Raw genomic sequence first — 15,277 nt, forward strand, 5'->3', positions numbered from 1 at the left:
TAGCGATTGAGGCGGATCTTCATAGTTGATGAAGACAGCAACAAATTTAATGGGCGATCCGTGGCAATCGATTGCGCCATCCCAATCTTCTTCCGGACCATGGTATCTGATGGACTTGACCGGAAACGTGACGGTCGAATCTTGTATGCTAAAAAGATTGGCCATTTCTACTGCCCGAAGCCATGGTGGGATCAGCTATATACTACTGAGTCCAGCATCAAACACAACCGGTGGACTGCCTGAGGAAGTATAGAGCGAAATCTTTGCGTCACCAAAGTAGGGATATACTGAGAGAAGGATGAGAAGTCAGAGAGATACAGGAGTATGAAGGCATATTTATATAAAGCGTATACGTTCACAGTAGGAATGTTCTGGTATCTTAGCAAATGAGGGTCCGACGTAGTTAAAGCTAACAATGAACGCAAACTGCGCAAGAGCTGTGCCTTCACTAGCCGATACTATTCACTGTATCCCTTAGGGACCGACAATTGAATCTATGTTACGGCGTTTGTCCCTTTCATATGCACGTACCCTGCATTGAATTGAGGCAGCCTGGGCCACGGCAGAGCTGGTGAAGTGCAAATCTACAGGAAGAGAGGAGCCTTCTGTGCCCGTCGCTCCGACAGCAAGCCCCTTAACTACTGGTACTACAGTGTAATGATGGAAAGGCTGTCAGAGGTGAATTGTTGCCAGTGGGGGAAGCCTGAGTAGAAGTAGTAACGTTTTTTACGGAAAGATAATGCCCAGCCGTTCCTTTCTTAGGGCGATAAGCTCCGTTTGTACGTGAATAGGCAAGCGTGCGTGCGAGCAGCGATCGGCACAGACAGAGCGGGGAGACCCTGAGAAGTATGCCGTAGCAAACTATTGGGTGCTGGATTGGCCGTCAGTATGGATTATTTGGAGCTCTGCCGCAAGCTCAGTCTGGTTACTGCTATTCGCCTACGGAACGGATAGTCGGCATATCTCCTGGCAATGCACTATAAATTGCAATCAGTGATATAATTTAGTGAAAGAATATACGCTTCCAAATTCAAAGCCCAACCAAACTTCGGAATCAGCCAGGCAAAGCGGATGGAGCATTGACGTTTCTCTTCGGATGGAATGAGGGATGCAGCCCATGGTGCAAAGAGATACAGCCCAATCTTTATCCGGTCATCCCACAAGGGTTGAATGAAGATAGAGAAGAATCAGGAAAGGAACGAGAGAACAAAGAAACAATGGAAAATGGAATGGTTGGGTATCATGTCATAAAGTAATCGTACAATATGCCGCGGGCGTGATCCACCATGATCAGAACTTATTTGGCGGCTTGCCCTTGAACTGATCTTTGATTTCTTCTTTGAAATATTCCAGAAATTTCTGCAACCCGGGACCTGGGAGATACGTGTTAGTCGACACGATACACGTTGATTGCCACCCAACTCTGACAACGCTTGAGGTAGGTGGCTGACGGCATGTGTGTAACATACCTTTTTTATCTATGTTGGTGCCTCCCATCTCCTCAGGAGGCACGCCGTGTCTCATGTGTTGGATCTTCTGATGCATTCGTCCCACTAAGCGGTGAAACGACGGACTGGCCAGCAGCTGTGCGGGAGGCGATCGACATGGTCAGTAGGGGAAAGACAGACAGAAACAGAGGTATGAATAGGAGGCTGGAACGTGCATACCCGCGTGGTCAGCCAAACCTAATCGGAGGGACACGTTAGCTGACCGAAGACGGAGGAGGGTCCGGGTTTAATCACGAGACATACCTCAAGGGCTCGAAGCCAGAAACCCCGGAAAACCATGATGGGAAGGGGGGGGAAATTAGGGGGGAGGAGGATCCATGGGGAGGACGAGAACAGTTGTGTGGGGGGTGGAGATGAAGGAAGAATGAAAGGGGGGAAAGAGAGACGAAGAGAAGGTGAGGTTTTTGGGAGGTTGACAGGCGAGCGACGGGCCAGTCAGAGCGCCGGGAGCGGCTGTCCGCCTCCAGTCGGAGTACATCCTATTCAGGTAGTCTGGACGTTATTACATGATTCATGCTGTCTTCGGTATGGCCGCTTTCGCTGTCTCTTGTCTTATAGTAATGACTGTAATTATGGGTGTTTCATACTAAAAAATTATGCTCAGGGTCAAGTGGAGGATATTTAATTTGGATTTTCTCATCTCCCCGGCCGTTGAAGATTTCCTCCTGATTACATCACTGCCGGTCAATTAATTCCCGTTTAGGATATCCATTCGGCATCGTCCTGAGGATCTTCACTCCTTATTCTTCCCTCGTGCTTTCGTCCCTCTGGCTGGCGTCGCAGTCATTGTTCTCCGCCGGTTCTTCCTTGCGTGGAGGGTCCTTCGCTGTACTCCCCCACTGCATTGCCTCCCGATCAACCCACGCGACCCATTCCACTCGTCTGAGACCCTCTATATAAGGCTGGGGGTGTCTGCAGAAGAGATCGCCGCCGTTCCTTCATACACTCCCCGTGGATGGTTCCCGGTTTCGTCACGTTTTCCTGACCCGACCTCTACCCTTGTCAGGGTTGTCGCAAGAATTCCGCACATCCGCCCACTCTCGACCCTCCTTTTCCCCGAGAGAGAGAGAGGGAGAGAGAGAGAGAATCGCATCGCATTGCAAATCCCCATTCCACCACCCTCACCACTATTCCTCCACCGTGCAGACCACTCGCGTGGGCGTCACTTCGCTCACCATCCACGGGGCTGCGCGACAACTGGTTCCTCCGTCGACAACGTGCCCGCGGGTCGATCGCGCAAGAGCTAAAAATCTGGCCAAGCAAATCACGCCGAGGGGCAGCTTCCACAGCTGTCCCGATCTGGGCGCGCTACAGATATCATCCCTGCCACCTCCCGCAAGCGCCGCAGACGACGATCCACCCAACGGCCTGGGAGGGGAAATTATCACTGCACCGCCCTCCCGCTCGCCTTCGCCCGACCCCGACACCTTCAGCCTCCACACCGGTCCCCCGAAGTCTTCATCGACCAGGAAGCGGGTCTCGCGAAAGGCGCGCGGCGTCCTGGGTAAGGTTCGAGCCTTCCAGAGGATCGCTGCGGCCAAGATGGCTCACCCCACGATCAAAATCGACACCAGTCTGCCCGCCATCAAGCGCGGCCTGCCCGAGGATGACGAGGCGGGGTTGGACGTTGTAGAGGGTCCTGACCCGGAGAGATCGGGTTTGGACGCTGGAGATACTGACGAGGTGCCTCCGTTTTTGTGTCAGTCACTATTAGGTTAGCGTCTTCCTTTCTTTCCCCTTTCTTTGGCCTTCTTTTCGTCCCTGTCGCTCACAACCTTGCCTCAGAGATCCGTCAAAAGTTCGAAGAGCTTGAATGGATCCAGAGAACTCGTATCACCGAAGGCGCCATGGCCCAGGATCCGTCCCATCGCTGGGCGTTGGAGGATGACCCCGAGGTCAAGGCGAGAAACCGATACGTGAACGTGCAGGCCTGGGCAAACTCCCGCATCCATCTGCGGGTGCCCGACGGCCAGTGCGACTTCATCAATGCGTCGCCGATCGTGTTGAAGGATTCTCTGTCCCTGGAGGAACGGAGATACATTGCAACCCAGGTGAGTGCGGGTGTGACCTCGTCGTGATCCGAAACGGGCTCCCTCTAACAGTGTCCCTCTCGCGCACAGGGCCCGAAACTTGGAAATATCACCCACTTCTGGCAGATGGTCTTCCACGAAACCAAGGAGGTCGGCGTGGTCGTCATGCTCACGCAGACCTTCGAGTCCGGCCGGGAAAAGTGCTCCCAATACTTCCCCCTGAGCAGCCAGAATCCCACCATGGTCCTGCGCGATGACGAAAACGACCACTTGGCCAACGACGAAACCGAGGAGGACATGGACGGTGGGGTCTTGGGACAAGTCACGCTGCTGGAAACAGTGGTCGATGTGCAGTCTCGCTCGGAGGTTCGCAAGCTGCAGCTCACGCTGGGTTCCGAGTCCAAGATCGTCTGGCACTTCCTCTTTTCCGGCTGGGCTGATTACTCCAAGCCCGAAGGCGAAGATCGCGACGCCCTGCTGCATCTAATCAAGCTATCTGCCTCCAAGTGCTCACCAGACAACCCGCGAATCGTGCACTGCAGCGCGGGGGTCGGCCGCACGGGGACGTTCATCGCCCTCGACCATCTCCTGCTGGAGCTCGAGTCGGAGCAACTCCTCAAAGCGAGGGACGACGTGGACCCAGTCTTTGAGACGGTCAACCAGATGCGCGAGCAACGCATGATGATGGTGTACAACGAGATGCAGTTGCTGTTCATCTACGAGGTGCTCCGCGAGCAGGTGGATTTGAAGCTGGGGAAGATCCCCGAGTCCAACGGACGGCGGTCAGATGAGCGATCGACCAAGATGGCCAAGCTGTCGGACGAGTCAGATCTGCTGGGCTCGTCCAAGCCCGAACTGGAACCTGTTCCAGATCGCCCGTCCACGCCCACTAGGAGTTGGTCCGGAACCCCCGAGGTGTCTGACAACGAGTAGTAACCCGCGACTGATGCGCTATTTTTTTGTCGTCCCCGTATATATGATCCCCTTAATTTGCCCTGTGATGTTTCCATGCCTCTTTCACGACCACTATGAGTTCCGTTGCATCTGTTTGAATATTGCCTATACCACCTGTGCCTTGCATCTCTCTATCCTGCCTGAAGCTTTCCGATTACTATCGATGTGTTGTTGACATGGTTTCTCCGGTTGTGGCCTTAGCATTAGACCTGGTGTAACATAATTGATTTCCTTGATGCGCTACGCGAAGCCCGCTGAGCGGAGAGACAAAGTCGTAGATGATACTGCGTAGCTTTTTGGTTCGCTTCCCATGATATTTACAACGCCCAAAGTTCATGAACAACGTCAGGGGATCAGTCCCACGGAACCATCAATGCCAAAAAGAAGCACAAGACCAAAACACGCCTCGTAATGCGTCACATAGATCGGAGAGCTCCCAGTCCAAACGACAAGGGCACGTAAATAGTACAGACATCATGCATCACAGCAGCGTCCAAGACGCGCATATCAACCAAGAGAGATCAAGCAGAACCGGACCGAACCGAGCGCAATTGGAATTATCCCAGGCGATGCATCAATCGCTGCGCTTTTTCGCATCGTCGCTTGCAGCCGCCGGCGGCGTCGTAGTATCAGGCCCGTCGACACCGTCCTCAGTGTCCCAGTTGTCGACGGCGTTTTCGTCCCAATTATCCACCTCCTGTTCGAGGGTCATGACGCCCGATTCCTGCGGGCCGAGACCCCCCGCGGCGGCGGAATCGTGAGTGTCGCCGCGACGCAGCCCCAGCTCGACGTCGTCGCCGACGTCGTCGTTGTCGGCGGCGCCGTCACCCAAGGCGCCAAAGCGGGCCTTGCGTCGACGCTCCAGCATGCGCCGGTGGTACCAGCTGCATAGGCCGACGGCACCGAGACTGCCGACAAGGTTGGCGAGGAGGTCGAAGGGGTCGAAGGCGCGGCCGTTGGGGAGGAGACCCTGGAGGATCTCGGAGCCGATGCCTAGGGCGAGGGTGCAGACGAGGAGGGTGAGCTGGAGCGTGCGACGACGGGTGGTGTCGGGGATCCAGTAGAAGATGAGCGAGAGGAAGAAGAAGGTGATGACGTGGAGGAACTTGTCATTGGGTTGGAGCTCCGAGGGGATAGAGGAGGAGTCGCTGTGGGGGAGGAGGCCGATGTAGGCGGCGAGGATGAGGAGGAAGACGAAGGCGCCTGGAGGAGGGTTAGTGATATTGTAGGAGAGGAGAGGGAGGGAGAAGTACCGGCGAAGGGATAACGGATTCGCATGGTGAAGAGTAGTGTAAGGGGAGGGAGTGGAAGAGGAGAAGAGAGAGAGTAAGAAGAGAAGAGAAGAGAAGAGTGAGGTATACAGATGTTGCATCAGGTGCCGGGTGCGTCATGTGCTGAGCGAAAAGGGAAATGCAACAAGAACATCAACTTCGTCGCTCCCTTGACTTCTCCTCCGCCTCCCCGTCGTCCCCGGCCTATTCTCTCTCCTCTCTTCCTTTCTCGTATCCTTCTCGTCTGTTCTTTTTCCCTGCCTCTCCCCAATTCCATCGTTTACCTCCACGGCCCCGTCCGCCCAAAATTGCGCGGTTGGTCTGAACTGCCCTCCGCCCCGGCACCAACTTCACCTCCTCCAACTGCGCGCAGAGTTCCTTCTCCGTACCGAACGGTCCATTCGCTTTGCCATCGACCTCCCTCGCCGCGCCATCTCTTTTGGCCCGGAACCCATCTTCCCTCGTTTCTCCTCCTTCTCCCGCACCTCTCTATGTCTTTTTCGGTTCCCCATCCCCCCTTCTTGTTCCCCGACCGAATCTGATCCCGAACCGTGGAGAAACGAGCCCCCCTCGCCCGCCCCAGATTCGGGGAGATCGAGCGAGCATGTCGCTCGGGCACCACCACGCCTGGCAGCCTCCAGGGCATCTACGGCCTCCCGATGACCATCTCGATTCGCGGTCCGTCAATGGCTACTCCAAATCCTTTTCCGTTCCCCGGACCCCCCAGATGCGCGCCTCGGTCGATGCCGACGGCTCTCACACGGGGAATTTGATATCGGAGGCTGATATCGCCGCCGACGAGGATCCGCGCATTGCCATCTTCCGCGACCTGTACAAGCAGAGCGAGGCGAGAATCAACAGCCTCTTTGCCAACCAGAAGTCCGCCGACGACCACACGGGCGCTGGCGCCGCCCCCGTCGCCGCTGCCGACCTCCCGGAAGAGTCAGCGGCGGCCCGACGCGAGCACGCCGACGAGCCGGCTCCGCCCAAAAAACCCGCCAGGAAGCTAGACGATGATGACTACGACGACTACGACGACGACGATGACGATGCGGAAGACGATGCCGCTGCCAATGTCCCCTCCCCGCCGAAACCCAAGTCGCTTGTCCCTTCCCAGGACCCCAGTGGTGTGCCGTCCCCCAGCCCCCACGCCCCCGGAGCGGAACCCTCCAAGGAGCCGAAGAAGGAGACGCTCGAAGAGATTCGCAAGAAACTGGAGGAGGACAAAAAGGCCACGGAGGAGGCCGCTCGGAGGAGCTTCCACACCCTCTTCTACACCCTCGAGAACGACCGCGATGCCATGTTGGACCAACAGCGGCTGGAAGAGTCTGAACGACAGGTGGAAGCGGAAATGTCCAGTCAGGCCAATGCTGGCAGCAATGCGAATGCAGCCTCTAACGGGTACGGCTCGCTGAGCAACGCCAACCTCGGCGCGTCGAGTCTGACCCTCAAGAACCTCATCGCCCGGATCGATATGAAGCGCACCATGGTGCAGGCATCCGATGCGGAGCTTCGCAGCCTGATGAGCGAGGTCCGCAAGAATCGAAGCAAATGGGCCAGCGAGGACAAAATTGGCCAGGAGGAGCTCTACGAAGCGGCGGAAAAGGTCCTCAGCGAGCTGAAGGCAATGACCGAACATTCGTCAGCTTTCTTGACTCGTGTTAATAAGCGGGATGCGCCTGACTACTATACAAGTATATCCACTTCATCCCCTACTTCTCTTGTCATGCTAACTCGAGGACAGTCATCAAGCATCCGATGGACCTGGGAACCATGACGAAGAAGCTCAAGGCCTTGCAGTATAAGTCAAAGCAGGAGTTCGTTGATGACCTCAATCTGATCTGGTCCAATTGCTTCAAGTACAACACCAACCCCGATCATTTTCTGCGCAAGCACGCTTTGTACATGAGGAAAGAGACCGAAAAGCTTGTCCCCCTCATTCCTGATATCGTCATTAGAGACCGTGCCGAGGTCGAAGCCGAGGAGCGCCGACTTCAGCTGGCAGAGTTGGATGGCGCGGAAGAAAGTGACGACGAGCCTATCATGTCATCTCGAGGGAGGAAAGCCCCGGGCAAGTCGGCGGCCAAGAAAGGAGCTGCCCCGGCCCGAAATACTCCCAGCGGCTCTGAGCCGCCCGCGTCCTCTTCGCAGCCTCCGCCTCCGACACGCGCGGACTCCGACGTCCCTATGGAAGGGGCGCAAAATGGCTTCGCTACGCCGCCTCCTGGGACGAACACCCCGTCAGACCCTGCTGGCGCAGCCACTGGTGTTCCCGGTAGCCAAGGTGATTCCATGGAGATCGATGGGTTAGCGCCTCAGAACAACGCCCTGAGTGCTCTATCAGGCCCTAGTGCTGAGTTGGAGGATCCCGAATACAAGGTCTGGAAGCAGGTGACGAAGAAAGATCGCGCTGTGATTGCCGCTGAACGACACCGTCTGTTCAAGGGCGATAAGCTCAACTCCGATGAGCCCGCTCTCCTCCGGACGAAGGCTGGCATGAGACGATGGCTGAAAAATCAAAAGATGAGCGCGGAAAGTGACAAAGTTCGCGAGGCCAACTCTCAAGCCATGGAGCCTGATCCGGCTAGCGAGACCCTCGCCGAGGGGATAGAAGTCGATGAGGACAAGGTCATCCCCGACTATTACGATGTTATGTCGGGTGTCCCGGATATCTCACCGCAACTCCTCTGGAGAGAGGATTCTGAAGGGAATATTGTCGATGCTTCTGAGGAGTTTTTGAGAGTTCTGCCCAAGGGGTTGTTCACTCAGCCGGAAAGCAAGCTTTCTCAAACGATGGACAAGAACATGCGACAGATGCAGGAAACGCGCAAGATCTGCTCTAAAATCGGCATCGTGAAACAAATGCAATTGCAGTCTCAGGTAGGGTAACTCTCCTCGCCGAGGTCTGGAATAGGCTAACAAGCGACGCAGATGTACCAGAACCAGTTTCAGAAGTATAACCCAGAGCCGTTCGTTGAACAGGACGTCATGCCCCACGTGATGAACGACGAAGGCCCTGTGATCGCTCCTTGGGTTTGCAAGTCGGCTTTGCAACGCTCAGTTGCGAAAATCTTCTACCATACAGGCTTCGAGGAGTATCAACCGTCTGCCCTGGATGCCGTGACAGACATTGCTTCGGATTTTTTTCAGAAGATTGGCGAAACCATGAAGTGCTACATGGAAACACCCAAAAAGCCTGTCACCGACGTTGCCGAAAGCACATCCCAGGCGCAGTGGAAGCGGGCGTATACAGAACCAGAGATTGTCCTCCATACCTTATCCTCTGTCGGCGTCGATATCGAGAATCTAGAAACTTACATCAAAGATGATGTGGAGCGGCTCAGCACGAAACTTTCGACTGTACATGATCGCCTCCGGTCTTTGCTGTCTGAGTTGCTGCGGCCTGCATTGGCGGACGGCGGTGAAGATGGTTCCAACGCTTTCGCTGACGGAAGTGAGCAATTCGTTGGTGGTGACTTCGCTGAGGACATCGACGAAGACTTCTTCGGTTTCAAAGAGTTGGGATTAGACCGAGAGTTTGGTTTGGCAACTCTCAGCGTTCCGCTTCACCTTCTCCAAAACAGGATCTCCAGCGCAGCTCAATCTCAAAACACCAGGTATGTATATCAACATGGTCAGATGAAAAAAAAGGAAAATCACCAGTCTAACCTTCCTCTCCTCGCAGTGCTGCGCAAACAGAGATGCTGTTTCAACCTCCTCCTGCGTACCCACGTATTTCGGAGGACACGTTATCATCGCAAATCGGCCTGGCGCAATCATTCTTCAAAGCCAAGCTGGAAGCAAACAACAACGAACCACTGGTTGAAGATCTCGAATTACCTCCGAAGCAAAGACCAATGGCTGCGAAGCCCCGTCTTCCGGCCTCCGGCAAGATTCCTCCACCGTCTGCACCATCGGGGCCAACATCCAGCCCGCAGAAGCGACCTCTACCCCCTACTGTTCCTGGACAACTCGGTGCTGCCAAGCCTGGGGCTTTGAATACGGAACCCAGTAAAAAGAAGCTCAAGAAGAACAGCGGAGTCGCCATGGGTGTTCCCGGGTCCGCTGCGGACGGCGACGACGCCTCAACAAACGCCGACGGGATGAAGCTGTCGAATCCGACACTCACCGATCTGAAGAACAAGGATGCCCCTGCCGATGAGGCGTCTGGCGTCTCCACGACCGACTTCAATTCGAAAAATGCTATTCCCGATGCTCCAGGTGACGGCCCCAACCAGACCAAAAATAACGACAGTGCCGTGTCCCTGACGAATGGAACTGCGGGTGATGCGTCATGACCGATGATAACAGTCCTCGAGCAGGAATGATATACCTACACTCAAAACTTGTACTGTAGCGCCCCTCTCGTTCCCACCTATACCTTGCCTTTTCGTTTCTTGTCTCCTCCTCGAGTATATTTACCACATTGGCACGGGTCTCCTTTTTGTTATAATCGTCTCCCTGCTTTGGTTCCTACTTCATCTCCTTGACCTGCGCACAATGGAGAATTGTCAATGCAGATGTGAGACTTGGACAATTCGGTTGGCTTTCCATTGGATAATGGCTTAGTTCAGGGTCTGGCGGCAATCTCATTGGGTTGGTTTTCTCTTACCTTTCTCACTTCGTTTTTTCCTCTTCATCTATTTGCATATGGAACGGGAAGTCAACCAAAACTGAAGGCAGCTAGCTATATCGACAGCACAGCATGACATCCATTGGATACTCATCGTCCTTTCCCGTCTTGTTTCGTCCCCATGCCGCAGGCGTTTTCCCCTTGGCTTTTCCCTTCTGGATTCTGTTGCTTTCTATATCATTACCTTGTGGCCGTGTACGGCACGGAGGCCGCCCCGCGTGGCTTGTACCCTTATATCATACTGCTTGTTCCCTGGACATCATATCCCTGGCTTGCTATTGTTTGGTACGTGTGTCTGGGCGACTTTCTGGGCTTTATCGACGCACGATTCTCTTCAGTTGGTCGCTTGTGATTTACTTTCACCTTCTCTTTACCCTTTAGGTCTTCTGTATTATTCCATCTGCCTGTGTCCTGTGCTGCCCTTGACTGGGTAGATGCCAGTCGTCTGATAATCGTATATACATGCTTCTTTCAATGAAGATTTGACTTGGAGGTCTTGGCTGTTTGCAGTTTGGCTCGTAGCAGTATTCTGTAAGGTACGCTACCTGATGTGTTGTACCCAGAAGATTCAGCGGAGTCTAGGACCTACGCCATACAGGTATTACGGCTAACAGTTTGGGATAGGGGTTATAATGGGCTATCCTGAAGAATATACGAATTGCATGTTGCAAGTATTGTTGATTGGAGTAGTTATGGAGCAAAGCTAAACTACTGAGGGGCAATCCTGGTCTCCAACTACCTGTCTTCCAGGTCCGTCCAGCCCAGGAAGGCCGGCCAGTCCCGGTCGATTTAGCCGTCAGTGACCCCGTCTCCTCATGGGACAACGAGGGACAAGTCGCAATGCTGGTCGCCAACTACCTGTCTTCTAGGTCCGTCCGGCAACTCCGGTCAGTCCCAGTCGATTTAGCCGTCGGTGACCCCGTCTCCTCATGGGACAACGAGGGACAAGTCGCAATGCTGGTCGCCAACTACCTGTCTTCTAGGTCCGTCCGGCAACTCCGGTCAGTCCCAGTCGATTTAGCCGTCGGTGACCACATCACCTTTGTGCCCTAGAAAAGAACCGAAAGCAAAACGAAACGACAGCAGCAGCAACAACAAGCAATTTTCGAAATCCCAAATAAATAGTGGAGAGTATCAAAATCAGCTATGTTAAGGGTGCTAGGTGATAACATGGAAACAGAAAAACGCCATGAGTTCCTGCAACCATTGCCAGCATCCCTAACCGTACCACGTTGCGAAAGGAAGGCGATTGGATGTACCATGGATTGGCAACAGCCTGGGATCGACCTGGCGATCTTTCGGTTTGGGGTTGGTGAGTTTCACCTCAGGGCCACTCTGCGGTCCAGAGCTGGCGGGGACATCCTCATGGCAGCGGGCCCGATTGGAAACCAGATGCGCATAATAGACTGCGGGGACTAGAAAGATATGTTAGCATTGCCTTGAGGAAACAAAGTAGTGGCTAAACGGGACTTACACAGAGATACTGAAGTAGTAGACCGCATGTACTGGTAACAATGATCGTAGATCATGTTTTCCAGTTCGTGTGCCTTGTGACCAATCTGATCCAAGATAACATGATAATGAACTGGCCTGGCGGTACCCTGGAGAGCGATGTGAGAGTAGAGAATAAAGTCCCAGTCATGTGGACTGGTGACGTCCCTCTCAATGAGTGTACCGGGGAGTGGGTTGCCGTTCCTATCGGCCATCGAATTCCTGTCAAGGCTGGGGTTGCCAACTTTGGGGAAAGCACGAAGGTGGTGGCGCTTGTTGGCCACGACAACAGTAAACTTGCCCTTCCACTGGTCCTGGGTCAATTTCATGAAGATCGCCTTCATGCAAAAGACTTCTTGGTTGAGGACGTGCTCGAACTGGCCGGTGGACACGCCGTCCCGGAAATAATAGACGTTGGATGGTGCACGCCCACCACCGACGGTGCTCATCCACTCGCGGATAAAAGGGGTGAGCATGTGCTCCATGTTGGCACGATTGATAATCTCGTTACGCTCCCCATTGGCCTCACAAGCCCCCCAATATCTTCCACCGAAAGTGTCGGAGCAGACTGAAATGGCGGCCATAGAAGGAGACCAAACACCCAAGGGCGAGTGACTGACATCGGCACCGATGATCATCGACATGGGCTTGAGAGTCGCCTCCGGGATCTTAGGAATGGCCTTAGCGGTTGTACCACCCAGCTTGGCATTAACTTTCATGAGCACATTGGAAATGTACTGCGGGTTGTTTTTGCAGACTTGCGCCGCTTGCAGGAGCTGGGAGGGGACGCCCCAGCGACAATCGCACGACTTCTTGATTCTGGTATAGGTGAAGGAATTCTTGTCGGGGACGATGACCACTAGAAGTTGGGGGTCCTTTTGGTACTTGACGCCGGTGGCGGAGTAGAGGTTCTTGATGGCTGCACCGACGTCCTCTTTGAGCTCAGCAATGAGTGGTCGTTGAGTGACCTTGCCACCATGACCTGCGTAGATCTTCATCATTTCGTCGATAAATCTTTCAACCTGGGTGCGGTTGATGACATTTCTCTTGCCTGGAAAAAAACCAACCCCCCAGCAGTCGAGGGGCTTCTTGTTAGGTTGATAGAACTTCTTGCCTCTCAGGTCCCATCGACCATTGGTTCCAGGGTTCACACGCTGATTGGCCCCAAATTGGATTTCAGGATTAGGAAGAAGACGGGCTTTGGTCCGGATCATGTTATTACTGACTTTGAGGCCGAAGGATCTGAGGACCGGATCATTGTCATGGTCAAGCATCTTCTTCGACTTGTAGATGGAATTGAGGCGGTCCTGAGGCCGTGAAGCAGCGAATCGTATCATCTGAGAAGTTTGGACGTCGTTCAACTTCCAAGGATATTTCTGGAGACCGTGGATGGTCAAGACTTCCATTGGGTAGAAGACACCCTTCTTGGTCATTTCCACCAATGGAAGCTGCCACTTTGTCAGGACGTGATTGTATTTCATCTTGAAGTACGCCTCCACGCTGATCTTCTTGCTTACACCAGTGGCACGATCCCTCATGTCAAAGGTATAGTCGCGAGCATTGACGTTGATGAGACCTTTGACCGTGAAGGTGGTACCCTTGAGGGGGCAATTGGGATAGTTTGGCTGAACCTGAATCTTCTTCAACCGGCGATGAACTTCGAAGAAACCAGTGGACTCGGTGGTGCCACCATGGCGGTCAGAAACGGGCGCCAGCTGATGGGCAAGATGTTGGTGGTCCCGGCTATCCAGAATAGCCATGGCCGCTCCGACAAAGGACGTGCGTGCCCAGAAACAAGAATTCGAGACGTCAATGTTCACGATGAGTGTTTTGCCCTGAAAAGGGTCAGTTTCCTGTCTTTCTAATGCTTATGCCTTGCATATAACACTCACGATTGTGGGGCGAATCGCCTGATACACGCCCTTGAAGGCGAGAACACCGCCGCCCAAGTCTTTATTTTCGCCATTAGGATCGAAGAAGGAGCGGCGAAGGGCAAGGTATTTGGTGCTGGGGAATTCGCGCAGCACATGGTCTAAGAAATCTAGTACGTGTTAGTTTGCGGTCAATGCGGAGGGGACGTTATCGTACTGAGAGCTTCAAGCACAGAGTCCGAAATTGAGATCTGTCCCGACAACCAGGCATGTAGCACGGATAGATTGATGATTTTAGTCGGCCTCACGACCAGACGGAATTTGTTGTCTCCTTTGCCGCCTGGACGCCCCTTTTCAGCATCCAAATCAACCGTAATTGTGACACCCTTCGGGTATTGGTTCATTGACCTGTAAGAAGTTAGAACTTGAGGACTTTGCAACTGTGCTGTACATGGGAAACATACCAAGCCAGCTTCTGGCCGTCAAAAATGATCTGCTTGAGGGCCTGTTTTCTGGCGTTGGAATTCCAGACCTTCTTGATGACGATGTCTTTTTCGGCGCCGCTGCCAATATGAACCTGGTGGGTTGGTTAGTGCATACTGCTGGCAGGACAACCGGTATTTAAGACCACTTACGTCGTACTGGTAGACATTCTTCGAGGGATAAGCGGCAATGTTGTAGGCATTCATGGAGACCTCGATCTCCTTGCCGGTAGCGTTGAAGCCAGGACGAGGGACATGCTGGACTGGGATTGCATACTTTGCAAGTTCGTCAGCATCACGTACACGAAGATGACGGAGACCGCCAGCAAGCTTGTTAATCTCCTCGAGATTATTCATGATGGAAGGGAAAGCAGCAGACAAACGACAGAAGAAGGGAAGGATGGACGAAAGAGAACCACCCGGACGGATGAGACGAAGGGAAAGGGATGGAGAAGATGCAGCGGACTGGAAACGGGACAGGAGAAGGAGTTTATATAGCCGAAGAACTCCCAGGAAGTAGACATATAGGTGAAGCAAACGGTGAATCTTGAGACTTACCAAGTGATTGACGGCAAACGCCCCAATGGGCAAGTCAATATTTTTGCAAGCATCGGTTTTGAGCTTGGGGCGCTCCAAAGAAGGATCAGCCATTTTTACGGCTGTGAAGACTGAAGATCGTGAAGGCTATGAAGGGTGCAGAGAGAGGGAGTAGTGATTGATTAGGATAGTGATGACAATGATCTGAGCGATGTGAAGTATGCTGGAGGAGTGAGAGCTGGATGAAGGTGAGGGTGGAGTAGGTGAAGTGGAAGAGGTGGAGGGAGAGAAAGAGGATGAAGAGGTGAACGATGAGGTGAAGGAGGAGGTGAAGGAGGAGAAGAAGGAGGAAGAGAAGGAGGAAGAGAAAGAGGAGTGGAGGATAGGGAAACACAACGAAAGGTGCCTCCAGATTCAGGCAGGAACAGCCCTAACCACCTACTGGAGTAACGTAGCGATGTCGACCTTCCATAGCAGTGTAAGACTTCTAACGATCTAGA

General features: G+C 53.6%; 5 protein-coding genes across 5 annotated transcripts; 2 read left to right on the plus strand and 3 right to left on the minus strand.

The window, feature by feature from the left end:
* Positions 1-610: 610 nt before the first annotated feature.
* BDV59DRAFT_169582 (uncharacterized protein) lies at positions 611-1,895 on the minus strand. The gene is made up of 5 exons (XM_073688278.1): positions 1,752-1,895; positions 1,668-1,685; positions 1,470-1,584; positions 1,043-1,373; positions 611-977 (listed from the first exon to the last, which is right to left on the minus strand). The coding sequence occupies exons 1-4, from the start codon at positions 1,785-1,787 to the stop codon at positions 1,291-1,293; spliced, it is 252 nt and encodes an 83-aa protein (XP_073551783.1). The 5' UTR covers positions 1,788-1,895; the 3' UTR covers positions 611-977; positions 1,043-1,290.
* Positions 1,896-2,835: 940 nt separating this feature from the next.
* On the plus strand, positions 2,836-4,560 carry ptpB (tyrosine protein phosphatase PTP1). The gene is made up of 3 exons (XM_073697168.1): positions 2,836-3,222; positions 3,294-3,559; positions 3,629-4,560. Exons 1-3 carry the CDS (start codon positions 3,051-3,053, stop codon positions 4,469-4,471), a joined length of 1,281 nt encoding a protein of 426 aa, XP_073551784.1. The 5' UTR covers positions 2,836-3,050; the 3' UTR covers positions 4,472-4,560.
* Positions 4,561-4,742: 182 nt separating this feature from the next.
* On the minus strand, positions 4,743-5,864 carry BDV59DRAFT_169585 (VanZ family protein). The gene is made up of 2 exons (XM_073688279.1): positions 5,746-5,864; positions 4,743-5,695 (listed from the first exon to the last, which is right to left on the minus strand). The coding sequence occupies exons 1-2, from the start codon at positions 5,768-5,770 to the stop codon at positions 5,067-5,069; spliced, it is 654 nt and encodes a 217-aa protein (XP_073551785.1). The 5' UTR covers positions 5,771-5,864; the 3' UTR covers positions 4,743-5,066.
* A 252-nt stretch (positions 5,865-6,116) lies between these two features.
* BDV59DRAFT_83390 (SAGA histone acetyltransferase complex subunit SPT7) lies at positions 6,117-10,265 on the plus strand. Its single transcript, XM_073697167.1, has 4 exons — positions 6,117-7,457; positions 7,508-8,643; positions 8,695-9,380; positions 9,449-10,265. Exons 1-4 carry the CDS (start codon positions 6,368-6,370, stop codon positions 10,059-10,061), a joined length of 3,525 nt encoding a protein of 1,174 aa, XP_073551786.1. The 5' UTR covers positions 6,117-6,367; the 3' UTR covers positions 10,062-10,265.
* Positions 10,266-11,401: 1,136 nt separating this feature from the next.
* Positions 11,402-14,597, minus strand: BDV59DRAFT_209477 (putative eukaryotic translation initiation factor eIF-2C4; the record flags this gene model as incomplete). Its single annotated transcript, XM_073695397.1, has 6 exons — positions 11,402-11,811; positions 11,871-13,722; positions 13,780-13,928; positions 13,976-14,166; positions 14,223-14,335; positions 14,394-14,597. The coding sequence occupies 6 exons, from the start codon at positions 14,595-14,597 to the stop codon at positions 11,615-11,617; spliced, it is 2,706 nt and encodes a 901-aa protein (XP_073551787.1). The 3' UTR covers positions 11,402-11,614.
* Between the last annotated feature and the right edge of the window lie 680 nt (positions 14,598-15,277).

Source organism: Aspergillus ambiguus, assembly GCF_047715705.1.
Source record: "Aspergillus ambiguus strain CBS 117.58 unplaced genomic scaffold BDV59scaffold_3, whole genome shotgun sequence".
Classification (NCBI taxonomy): Eukaryota; Fungi; Ascomycota; class Eurotiomycetes; order Eurotiales; family Aspergillaceae; genus Aspergillus; species Aspergillus ambiguus.